Source organism: Tupaia chinensis, unplaced genomic scaffold (assembly GCF_000334495.1).
Source record: "Tupaia chinensis unplaced genomic scaffold, TupChi_1.0 Scaffold000322_1, whole genome shotgun sequence".
Lineage (NCBI taxonomy): Eukaryota > Metazoa > Chordata > Mammalia > Scandentia > Tupaiidae > Tupaia > Tupaia belangeri.
This window is the reverse complement of record NW_006159816.1, coordinates 863,421-876,446: the sequence shown is the minus strand read 5'-3', so window position 1 is coordinate 876,446 and position 13,026 is coordinate 863,421. Positions and strand designations below refer to the sequence as shown.

At 36.5% G+C, this 13,026-nt stretch overlaps 1 protein-coding gene across 3 annotated transcripts in view; it reads left to right on the top strand.

Annotated features, from left to right (window-relative positions):
* LOC102480838 (protein ITPRID2) overlaps positions 1–13,026 on the top strand; it is a 53,353-nt gene that overhangs the window by 33,061 nt on the left and 7,266 nt on the right. For 2 of the 3 annotated variants that reach the window (XM_014589007.2, XM_014589009.2), the window contains exons 14-16: positions 407–557; positions 8,153–8,218; positions 8,922–9,386. In XM_014589007.2, the coding sequence (XP_014444493.1) occupies positions 407–557; positions 8,153–8,218; positions 8,922–9,386 (682 nt within the window). The remainder of the gene's footprint in view (positions 1–406; positions 558–8,152; positions 8,219–8,921; positions 9,387–13,026) is intronic. The other variant, XM_014589008.2, reaches the window with a different exon arrangement.

The following is a 13,026-nucleotide window of genomic DNA, read 5'->3' as shown; positions in this document are numbered from 1 at the left end:
AAGCTAGCTTTTATTCCTATTGCTGCATACTCTGTTTTGTGAACCAATGGAGACAAAATAAGGCTTACATGGTGTTTTACAAATTAAACTTCTGTGCTTTCAGCGTCTTAGGGAAGGTGGTGGTCAAGACCTGTTTTTCGGTGTTTGGGATATTTGTGAGAGAAAATAAAGGAGAGAGAGAAGATTGTCCTAGTAGTTACACCGATTGGGTTATCAAGAAAGTCATGATATAGTTTCTCATATTTTTCTGTGCAAAAATGCATCATTACTTTCCCTGGACACAATAGTTGCTACTATGCCTGTTTGTAAAATGTAGTATTTCAATACCTTCTGTTAGCTTATAGCAGTTGTCAACAGTTGTGAGTAGGAATCTCCAAACTGCTTTTTTCTAACTTTGCGCCTGTAGGTTTGAAGTTGATCAGCTCCAGAGTTTAAGAAATTCAGTCCGGATGGAACTTCAGGACCTGGAGCTGCAGCTGGAGGAGCGGCTGCTGGGCCTAGAGGAGCAGCTTCGTGCCATGCGTGCGCCTTCACCCTTCCGCCCCTCTGCGCTCATGGTATGCACCCTCAGGGATGTCGGTGGTTTTCACTAAGGACTCATCTGTAATGTTCCATGGACTTGAGAACAAGTACCTTCGTTTTAAAACAGTTATGATAATGATATTAGATGACATTAGAAACGTGCCGAATATTTAGTGAGCTTTCCCATAAATCAGTTGAATATGCATGTTGTGATAATTTTCTTATTCATTATACTTACCTTTGCAATTTTAGTATATTTACATTTCAAGTACAATGAAGGTTTTTCTTTTTGTTTTTTGTTTGTTTTTAACTGTAGGGCACTTGCCCTTCCTGGGGAGAGACATAGACAGAGAGAGGAAAGGTGAGAAATAACCCCCCAAGGGGATCATCTCACACCACAGTCCCTTTTTTTCCATTATTCTCTTAGGATTTTGTGTACATGAACGTGCACACAAACACATGCCTTACATGATTTCAAGCTGTCCAGTTTGGGGCTCAAACCACAGTGGGACATGTGGGAGTGCAGTACCTTAACCACTGTATCATCTGTCGGCCCCTGCAGTAAAGAATTTTAATAACTTTTTTAAAAGAGATTTTTGCCTAAGAGCATGTGTACTCACTGGAGAGAGAAAGAGACACTGAGAAGGAAAATGAGAAATCACCCCTCAAGGGGGATGGTCATAACGTAATCCATTCTCCTCCCAGGATCTTGGGCACACACACATACAGACTGGTGATTTTTGACCCATCAGCTCCATGTCTCAACATCGAAGCCAGCCATGTGGGAATCCAGCAACGTAACCACTATGCCATCTGCTGGCCACTTAATGATACTTTTTAATAATAGGAAAGAAGATTGATCAATATAGAAGTTCAGTTGTATATATATGTGTGTTTTATACATATATATGTATATATATACACACACACACACAGATGCATATATATATTTATACATTCCATCACTATGTATCATTGTAACATTCAAAATAAATTTTCCTAGCATGGATACACTGGATATTAGTCCAATAAAGATATTATCATAAACGTTAACATCAAAAGATATTTTTCTCTTTTCGTGACCCTTAAATGTCTGGTTTCTTTCTTTTTCCCCTTGATTTTCTTCCCCACACCCTCCCCCATTTCCCATCTTCCTCCCATACTGTGTTCAGTACTCACAATTGTTCTCCATGTTTTTTTATCTTCTGATCTTAAAGTTTCTGTCATAGGGCACAGTGCAGACATTTGGTATATATTGAGTGGGGACATGTAATACCTCTCTTTCATAGTCTTATGTGCTTCGCTTAGCAATAAATCTTCCATATTCGTCCATTTTCTATCAAATGCCAGGGGCTCATTTTTTTTTTATGGCAAAGTAGTATTGCATAGTGTATACATTGTGCATTTTTTCAGTCCATTCATCTGTTTGTGGACATTGGATTGGTTCCATGTCTTAGCAATTGTGAATAATGCTGCAATGAACATGGGTGTGCAAATAGTTTTTCAGCTGAGTATATTCCTGTCTTTTGGGTAGATACCCAGCAGTGGAATTGCTGGATTTTTTGGCATTTCTTTTATTTGGTATTTATTTGGCATTTACTTATTTTAGTTTTATTAAGTGTTACTATTATTATTTAACTTGACCAGAGAGAGACAAAGAAAGGAAGGGAAAGTGAAAGCCAGCCTCTAGGTCCAGGACTTGGACTGCAGTTAGCCATGTGAGAGTCCATTGCCTTAACCACCATGTCAGCTGCCGTCCCCAGTATGGCAGTTCTGTTGGGTCATCTGGAAAGTCATGATGCATTTTTGCATAGAAAACCAGAAAAATATGTTATGATTGTCCTGACAACATAATATTTGTAGGTCTTTGAGGAATCTCCATATTGTTCTCCACAGTGGCTGTACTAATTTACATGCCCACCAGCAGTGTAGGAGAGTAGGAGAGTTCTTTTTTTCACCACTGCCTCACCTGCACTTATTATTTTCTTAATCTTAGCTATTCTGACTCAGGTCACGTGGTGTCTCATTGTGATTTTGATTTACATCTCCTTTATGATAAGGGATGTTAAGCATTTTTCCATATGCATTTTGGCTGTTCATATGTCTTCCTTAGAGAGTTGTCTGTTCAACTCATTGGCCTATCTTTTAATTGGGTTGATCTTTTTATTGTTTTTTTTTGGGGGGGAGGGTTAAGCCACTTATGTTCCCAGTATATTCTGGTTATCAGTCCCTTATCTGAGGCATAGTTTGCATATATAGTCTCCCATTTTGAGGGTTGCTGATTTACTCTAATTATTGTTTCTTTTGCTGTGCAGTAAATTTTAATCTGATGTACTCTTGCTTTGGGGGTTTTATTTTTTTTTTGGATTTGGGGATTTTTGCCTATGTTTTGGGGGGTCTTGTTTAAGAACTGTTTGCCTTCTCCAGTGTCTCCAAGAATTTCCTCTTGGAGAGTTTTCTTTTTTGTCCACAGGTAGATTAATAGTTTGAGGCCTTAGTTTAGATCTTTGATTCATTTTGAATGGATTTTCTTTAATGGTAAAAGACAGGGGTTCAGTGTCATCTTTCTGCAGGTGAATACCCAGTTACCCATTTTTTCCAACACCATTTGCTAAAGAGATTTTCTTTTCCCCACTGGATTGACTGGTGTCCTTTCTCAAAAATCAGTTGCATAAGTGTTTTGGGGTTTATTTCTGGGGTATCTATCCTGTTCCATTGGTCCACGCCCCTGTTTTTGTGCCACTACCATGCTGTTTGGATTATCACAGCTTTGTAATACCTTCTGGGGTCAAGAAGTGAGATGCCTTCTACTCCAGTCTTTTTTTTTTTTTTTTTGAGAGAGGTTTTTGGTATAGGGCACATGCGCTTGCCAGACAGAGAGACAGAAAGCGAGAAACCACCCCCCTGGAGGGATCGCCACACCGCAATCCCTTCTTCTCCTTTCTTCTCTTGGGATCTTGGGCACGCATGCACACGCGCCCGGTGTGAGTTTTAAGCCACTGGGTCTGGGACGCGAACCGCGGTCAACTATGTGGGAGTCCAGCGACATAGCCATTACACTAACTGCTGGTTCCTCCACTCTTCTTGACAGAATTGTTTTGGCAATATGGAGGTCTTTTATGATTCCAGACAAATTCTGATTTGTTTTTTCTAAATTGGTGAAGAATATCTCTGGTAATTTGATTGGGATTGCATTACATTTGTATATTAATTTGAGTAAGATTGACATTTTGATTATATTCTTCCCATCCAGGAACATGGGATGTCTTTCCAATTTTTTGTGTCATTTTCAATTTCTTTTTATAGTTTTTCATAGTTTTCATTGTAGAGGACTGTCCTGACCTTTTTGGTTAGGTTTATTCCTAAATATTTTATGCTTTTTGTGACTGTTGTAAATAGGATTGCTTTTAACACTTCCAGGAGTTTTTTTTTTAAAGATTCTTTTAGATTTTCTATGTATATAATCATGTTATCTGCAAATAGGGATAATTTGAGTTCTTTTTTTCCCTATTTGAATGACTTTTATTTTATTCTCTTGTCTGATGGCATTGGTTAGGACTTTCAGTACTATTAAAATGTTGAAAAGGATTGGAGAAAGTGAGAAGCCTTGTCTTGTTCCAGTTTTTGTTCCATTCAGTATGATGTTAATAATGGTTTTTCGTATATAGCTTGTACTGTGTTGAGAAATGTTCCTTTTATGCCAGTTTTACTGTGAGTCTTAATCATAAAAGGATGTTGTATTTTATTGAATACTTTTTTTTCTGCATCCTTTGATAGGTTATATACTTATTTTTCTGTTAATAAAGTGTATTACATTTGTGGATTTGCATATGTTGAACCATCCTTGCATCCCTGGAATAAAGCCTACCTGGTCCTGGTGTACTGTTGTAGTCTAATCAGGACGAAATAAGAGGACATTTAGACATAGCCAAATTATAGGAGTTTGTAATAGGCTGGCCGACTGCTGAAGGACTTGTGTCTCTCAAAAACCCCACAGCCCAGAGAGATCTGCTTATAAATGCAAAGGTCACAATAAATTTTGGGTCCACATGGTGATTACAATGGAAAATGAGAAGTGGGTGGAGAGGAAAGGGAGTGAGTTCCTATGTGAAAGCAGTTACAGAAGCTGAATTGGGCAGGTTAATAATTTCTAAGGGCATTGTCCAGACCTTTGTTTAATGGTCCCCATGGCTCCGGGCAGGGATCTGGTGATTGGTAGTTACATTGCTAAGTAGCATCTAAACAAAAAGGTTTCTAGCTAGTTAGCAAAGACAAAAAGACTATTAATCAGTTTATTTACTCTGGGCAAAAGGAAGAAGCAAATACAATGTAAAGTTGAAAGATGGAGGTACTTTTGCATCATTATCTTTTTATTGGGTCTTCAGAAAAGTCTTGTATTTTTCTGTGGTTTTCTTTGTAAAAATGCATCATGACTTTTCCAATGACCCAATAATGTGTCATTGGATATGATTTTCTAGTATCTTTTTGAATTTCTGCATCTATATTCATCAGGGATATTGTTCTGTAGTTTGATTTTTTGTTTGTTTGTTTGTTATGTCTGTCTGTTTTGGGGATGAGGGTGTTGAAGGCTTCATAAAATGAATTTGAGAGGGTTCCTTCCTTTCGGATCTTTAAAACTAGTTTGAGGAGAATGGAGGTTAGCTCTTCTTTAAACGTTTTGTAGAATTCAGAAGTGAAACCATTGGGACCTGGGTTTTTCTTTGTTGGGAGTTTATTACTGATTCAATTTCATTGCTTGTTATTGGTCTATTACGGCTTTCTATGTCTTCTTAGTAGATTGTATGTGTCTTGAAATTTGTTGATCTTATCCAGGTTTTCTTGTCTTTTGGCAAATAGTTGCTCATAGTATTCTCTAATGATCTTTTGTATTTCTGTTATGTCTGTTGTAATATTGCCTGTTTCATTGTGAATTCGATTTACCTGGTTCCTTTCTTAATTAGCCTAGCAAGCAGTGTATCAATTTTGTTTATCTTCTCAAAGAACTGGCTTTTGGTTTCATTTATTTTCTGTATAGTTTGTTTATTCTCTATTTCATTTATTTCTGCACAAATCTTCTTTATTCCTTTTTTTCCTGACATTTTTTGAAGTATTTCATTCTTTTTACCATTCCCTGAGGCATGTTTTCAGGTTGTCTACTTGTCACCTTTCCATTTTTTAATGTTCCCTAATTGCTATGAACGTCCCTCTTATGACTGCTTTTTCTGTGTCCCATAAATTATGGAAACTCATGGACTTGTTATCATCGTTTTCAATGAATCTTTAGATTTCAGTCTTAATTTCTTCAGTGTTTGTGAAATCTTTCAGGAGTAGGTTGTTTAATTTCTATATGCCTGTGTATTTTCGAGATTTTTTTTTTCTGAAATAAACCCCAAGTTTAATTCCATCATAGTTGAATAAGGTGCAGGATATAGATTTTATGCCTTTGAATTTGTAAAGGCTCATTTTGTGCCCTGTCATTTGAGCCCATGCAAGGATTAGAAAAATGTATATTTTGTGATTATTTAGTGGAAGTTCTATAGATGTCTGTCAAGTTCATTTCATTTATGGTGTCATTTAGATCCTGTATCTCTTTGCTTATTTTTTCTCTAGATGATCTGTCCGAAGGGTATTGAGTGGGGTAATGAGTTGCACAATGATTAATGTGTTGCAGTCTCTCTCTCTCACTTTAGATCTGACAGTCTTTCTTTCACATATCTGGGTGCTCCTGAGTTGGGTACATAGCTATACTTATAATTGTTATATCTTCTTGGTGAATTAGTCCTTTTAGTACTAGATAATGTCCTTCTCTGTCTCTTCTTAAAGGTTATTTTGTCTGGTATCAGTGTCACAACTCCAGACTTTTTTTTTTTTCTATTTGCATGGAATATCTTCATGCAACGTCAGCCCTTCACTTTTAGTCTCTGTATGTTTTTGTCTATCAGCAAAGAGATTTTGTCTCCTGCATGTTCAGGCTGCTATTAATACTTTAGAGGGAGGGCTTGATTTCCTGTATTACTGTCTTCACCTCTAAAATTCTAACTGGTTCTTTTTTTATGGTATCTAATTTGTCCTTCAAATCCCAGAAAGAGTTCCTCATTTTTATCACCATTAATATTCTGAATTCTTTTTCTGTGTTCCTGCAAGTGCTTTTGTGCTGTCAGTGGTTGAAGAAGAGTTGCTCTATTCTGTTGAGGGAAAAGTGTTTCCTTGTTTTCCCATATTTCTTGTGCCTCCACACTGGTTTTTATTCATCTGATGTTTTAAACACTTTTTACTACTTTTCTGGTGTCGATTTTAGAGTGTCAGGCGAGAAGAAGAGCTCTACTTCTCAGATGTTTTTTGGTAGAAGGCCTTGTCTTCCAATCTGAGAAGTATTTATTGTCATTTTAGATGTTGATTCATTTCCCAGTCTCTCCAGACCTGGTGCACCTCGGGCTGAGCTGGAGAGGTTGAACAGAAGGGAGTAAGAGTTGCATGTTTCAGGAAACTGAAATTTTAATACTCTTGGGTGGGCAGAAGGCAGCTAGAAGTTTGAGGAATTCTTCCTGCCTTTGTTTGTCTCACTGACTACTGCTGCTCCCTGCTCTGTGGCACAGGTTCAAGGGATTAATGGTGGCAAAGGGATGTGTAAGGGGCCATTTTGAGGGGCCATTTTACTCATTCTTCCCTCCTTTTTTTGCCTTTAGATAAAGAACTATTCCCTTTAAATATTCCAATTATTTTAGACTCTTACTTATATATATATATATTTTTTTTTTTTTTTGTGAGTCAAATGTGATGTCTATATATAAAACATGTATCTGACCAAGAGAATAAAAAGAAATAATACTTGAGCCTAACCATGGTGGCACACAAGTAGCACCACTGCTTGGTAAACTGGAAGCCACAGGGGAGGGCCGAGTTCTGATCCCAGGACTACCTGAACATGCCAGATATGTTTGCATACACTTAGAATCCTTGTTAATTGAGTTACTGGGGCAGGAGGATCACAACACAGGAGTCATTGTCATAGATGCCTTTTCCTATCATTTCCCCTTTCCTTCTCTCTCTCTCATAAAAGAAAAAGCAAAGATTAAAAAAAAAAAAAACTTTAAATTTTGTACCATGTTTCTTCTAATGTTCCTTTCCACAAAATTTGAACTTCAACATATATTCTTATTTTTGCTAGTATTTTTGAAACTGCAGAATATGTTGCTTTGAAATGTTCAAATAGTTTTCTTTGTTACTTTAATAATATATTTGGTTTTGCTAAAAATAAATGAATGAATATACACATATGGAGTAGATAAACAAAACAACTCTATACACACACACACACACACACGTATACCATAGAATAAGAATATGTCAATATCATTAATGAATATATTTTTCCATTGACTTTATCTTTATTCTGAAAAACGTATGTTGTTGACAGCAGAGCGCCAGAACATCTTCCATGCACCTTGTGGTATCAGCCTTTAGTTCATAGTGATGCAGTTTATAGCATTCCATAACAGTTGAGGAAGACCTTTGTTACATAAAGGGACACTTTGGGGGAATAAGTAGCTTATTCATTTTGTTATAAACACTTTCAATTGGAAAACTATATACATACATACATATATATCTATTGTTCTTACTTTTTCAGGGAATGTGTGGCAGTAGAAGTGCTGATAACTTGTCATACCCTTCTCCATTGAATGTAATGGAACCAGTAAGCCTCTCTCCTCTTAAATCACTGGGGAAGGGAATGATTAAATGTTCATAAACACAGTTTTCCTAGTGTAGATTAAATGTATGTTTATTTGTTTTAAATACAGAATTTGATAAGTTAGTTAAACTGATAGGAAGTGAATTTAACACTTGGGATGTTCATTGGTATCTTAGGCCAGTAGAAAGCCAGTTTAATTGTACTAGTGATTTATCTTGATCACCTAAAGGAGAAAACGTCCTGTAAAATATATTCATTTATGGGGAAAATGAGCTTTCGTGGTCTGCTCCTAGGTCTTTTAGGTAGCTGGATCTGTAAAATGACTACATTTGAACAAAAGACTTAAATTTTACTGAGTTTTAGACAAATTTGATCATTTGGGGACAAAGCCTTTCTGCGTATTTTGTTTTCACTAGTTACTCTTCCTTACAAGTAATTTGTATATACCTATGTGATAAATAAAATTTAATCCCACTGTATCAACCAGACAATGAAATAAACCATTTTATTGCTTGATCTCAATATGAATTTAAATTTTCTCTGCCACTTTTGTGAATTAAATAAAATAATTACTGAATTAATGAAATTGAATGTATCTTCACAAGTTATGTGATTTGGGGCAGTAATCAGAGCTAGGTTTTTAATCTTCTTTTTAACTACCAATCTTAATTTGAAGAGAAAGTTATAATTGCTTTTTCATCTCCAGGTCACTGAACTGATGCGAGAACAGTCATACCTGAAGTCTGAATTGGGCCTGGGACTTGGAGAAATGGGATTTGAAATCCCCCCCGGAGAAAGCTCAGAATCAGTTTTCTCCCAAGCGACCTCAGAGTCATCTTCTGTATGTTCTGGTCCTTCTCACGCTAATAGAAGAACTGGAGTACCTTCTAGTGACACAGTGGGCAAACCCAAACCCCAGTTAATGGCAAATAAAAAAATATTCCGAGCGTCGGTGGCCCTTACACCAACTGCTCCTTCTAGAACAGGCTCTGTGCAGACACCCCCCGATTTGGAAAGTTCTGAGGAGGTTGGAACAGTTGAAGAATTCTCAGAGGTTGTAGGATCTAAACCCGAAGTGGAAGAAGGGCCTGGGAAACGCCCATCGGTGCCAGCTACTGAGGAAATACATAAAAATGTGGAGCAAGATGAATTGCAGCAAGTCATACGAGAGGTGGGTAAAACCTGTCCTTCATTTATTTGAGATAGTACTAGAAGAAGTTTATTTGAACATTAATTATTTATAAGATATTCTTTTCATTTACTCTATTCAGTAACTTCAGAGCTTTTAAATAAGCTTTCCCACTGATCCAGTTTGTATCTGCAAAGGGTATGTTTTAAAGGCATTTCTGCACATTTTACCTTTTAGTGTAAAATAATTGCAATTCTGTATGTTCACTCTGGCATCAAAGGTGTTTGTAGATTTTGAAATAGGTAAGCATGCGACAGACTCTTCTAGCCCTTTTGTTTCCATGCCTGTAAAATAAAAAATTATAATTTAGATCTCTTCCAGGATTAAAAGTTCTAATTTTATCATTTCAATTGTCACAAGAAAACAGTATCAGGATTTTTTTAAAGGAATTATTTATTTAATTTTATTTGCTGTTGTTATTTTTTAATTTGACCAAAGAGAGACAGAGAGATAGAAAGGGAAAGTGAGAAAGCAAGCCACCAACCCCAGGAATTGAACCACGGTTGGCTATGTGGAAGTCTGGCACCTTAACCACTACACAACCCCCAGCCCTGGGTGTTATGATTTTAATAAGTATGATCATTTTATCTGTTTGGTTTGGTGGATAGAAAAGTATGGAAATTATATGCGTTATTCAGATTATATGGATGTGAAGAGAGGGTTCACCCTGGATGATAGTGCAAGAACCTGAAATATTAACCAGAGTTCTAGATTCCCAAAGGTAGTGCAGAAAATAAGGAAGGTTAATAGTCAAAGACCAGTGGTTAATGAACAAAATTATTAAAATAAACATTTTTAAACATTGAAATCAGGTAATCCAAAGGGACAGTTTACAGGCTCAGTATACTTTTTATGAAATTCTTGGGAGTGTTTTGAGTTTTAGATTTTTTTTGGATTCAGGAATATTTGCATATTCTTTTTTTTTTTTTTTAATAGAGATTTTTGCTATAGGGCACTATGCACTCTCCCGAGAGAGACAGAAGAGACAGAAAGTGAGAAATTACCCTTCAGGGAGGATGGCCACACCGCTGTCCCTTCTCTGTTCTCCTTTTGGGACTCTGGGCGTGCATGGACACATGTTAGATGTGGGCTTCAGGTCACTGGTTCTGGGTCTTGAACCATGGTTAGCCATGTAGGAGTCCACCAACATAACCATTATGCCATCTGCTGGTCCTGGGAATATTTGCATATTCTTAATGACATATTTGGAGGATTGGACCCAAGTCTAAACACAAAGTTCATTTATGTTTCATACATACCTTATGCTCATGCTCTAATTTTATATTTTTCTATTGAAGCATTTTGGCCATGAACATCATATGGGTTCAGACGTAGAATTTTTCAGTTGTAGCATCTTGCTGATGCTCAAAGTGTTTTGGAAATTTGGGCAATTTCAATTTTGAATTTTTGGATTAGGGGTGCTCAACATGTATATCATTTAAAAAGGGAGAAGATTTGGATATAGTTCTATGATGGCTTTATTTTTCTTTCCTTTTCAAATTGTCCTTGTTGCAAAATTTAGGAACTTGCACAGGATAAAAATTACATGTTGAAAATATTTTTTTCCATTCTATTTGCTTAAGAACTCTTGAAAATAAGATAAAGAACCATAGTTGTTCATAGTTCTTTCTAGTTGAGGTACTAAACTTCATGATGGGAAATAATATTTCATTCTTTCTGTTGGTTAAAAAGAATATTCTATGAAAACAATCCTTAAAAATATCTGAGTATCTGCTCTATAAATGATAAAAGAAAAATATGTATAAGACATGATGAAATCCTATGTTTAGAATCTGATAGGAAGTAAACAAAGCTCACTTGAGAGACAATTAAAAAATTGCACAGGAAAGTATTTAGTATAAAGTATTCAGGAACTAAGAATTTAGGGAAGATTAAAGTGAACCAGAGAAATTAGGGTCATTGACTCCCTATTTTTAAACTGCGTATTTCCAGTAAATTCAGCAATGTGAACCTAATGTATTTTTTAAAATTAATTTGTAATGTAGAACAAATTTCTAGTGGTTATAGGTCAGGAATTTCTAGTGATTATAGAGATCTCCCCTCAAATGGGCCTTTGATCCTTGGTTAAGAGATTAGTTCATGTACATTATTAGGCGCCATCGTTTAGAGCTGCACTGTAGTAGCTTGAAAAGACTTAAACATAAATATAGGGCCAAATGGTGGTATAGTGGTAACATAGCTCTCTGTGATACTGAATCTATATGGGCATGTCCTGGATTCATGTCCTGAGACCTCCCTGTACATGCCTGTGATTCTGGCTGCCTAAGGTGTGAATTGTGCTATGAAGACCTAGTAACGGGTGCTTCTCTCTCTCTCTCTGTTTCTCTCCCTCTTTCTTTTCTAAGAAATCAAGAAAGTGAGGGGAAAAGACAGGTGGAAGGAAGGAAAGAAGGAATAGAGTCAGCTCTAGCTGTGGCAGTTAGTTCAGTCCTGCTGTGCAATGTGGGACCCATGTGGGAGACCTGAGTCCAGATCTGGGGTTGATGTCTTTGTGCCAAGCAAGAGTGTGTGTGCCTGTGATCCTGGCTGGTTGAGAGCCTAGAGGGTGGGGAGGTCTGCAGTACAGTGAGACCCTGTGTGGGATACTTGTCTCTTTCTCCCTCACTCTCAGGATATAAATAAAACAAAACTGAATATATATGTGTATATGTATTTTTCATATAGATGTGTGTTTATTTATATGCAATAAATACAGTCTGTTCTACTGTAATATGTGTTCCTGAAAAGTTTGTGTCAGGCAAACATACAATAAAAACCACAGGGCTTACAGAGATAATAGGATTAGAGGCATAACACTCAAAAGCTCATCAATGATGTATTAAAAAGACAGCAGATAGAAACTGAATAAAAACAGTAGCAGTTTTGCCCATGTTAATTGGTTAAGAAATAAAAAATATACTACAAAAAATGTGGTACTTTACCTTTAAAAATACTTGAAATTTGCTTATGGTATTGGGCACTGGAAGCATCGTAACTTGGAGTTACTTGAAGGGGTGGAAGGAGAGTGATGAGATGTCTGACAGAAGGTTCTAATAGCCTAATGTGCTAGCTGTGCCTCATAACATATGGAGAACTGAGATAGCTCGTAGGTGTTTAAGGTATGTATGTTTGTGTACTGCGTTCTGAGGTTGAGCTGAATGCAATTATTTGTGTTCACATGTGGGTCAAATTTGCATATAAGCAAACATGAAATTTGCATTATGTTTAAGGTGTTGCCTCGTATTTCATTCATGTTGAAGCATATTCTTATTTTCAAAATAAGCATTATAGCAGAGGACTTCATTTCTGTAATTTATTTCCATGACATGAATCTACCACCTCAGAGTTTATAAGGTCTTAATTTTCTACATTTATTATTCCTACAGGCGTAATTATTTTTGTAAGTTGTTTGTGGCTTGCTAATGTTTAGCAGACTCTGAACATCCACCCTACCTGGTTAGGTGTATCTGTCATTAGATTCATTGTATTTATTTGTTTTATATCAAACATAATTTTCGAGTGACATTAAGTAATTATGCTTCACACTTCATTGGCTAACTGAAATATGGTTTCTTTTTCCTTTATGGGAGAAAGAGGAGAGGAAGGAGGAAAGAGGGAAAGA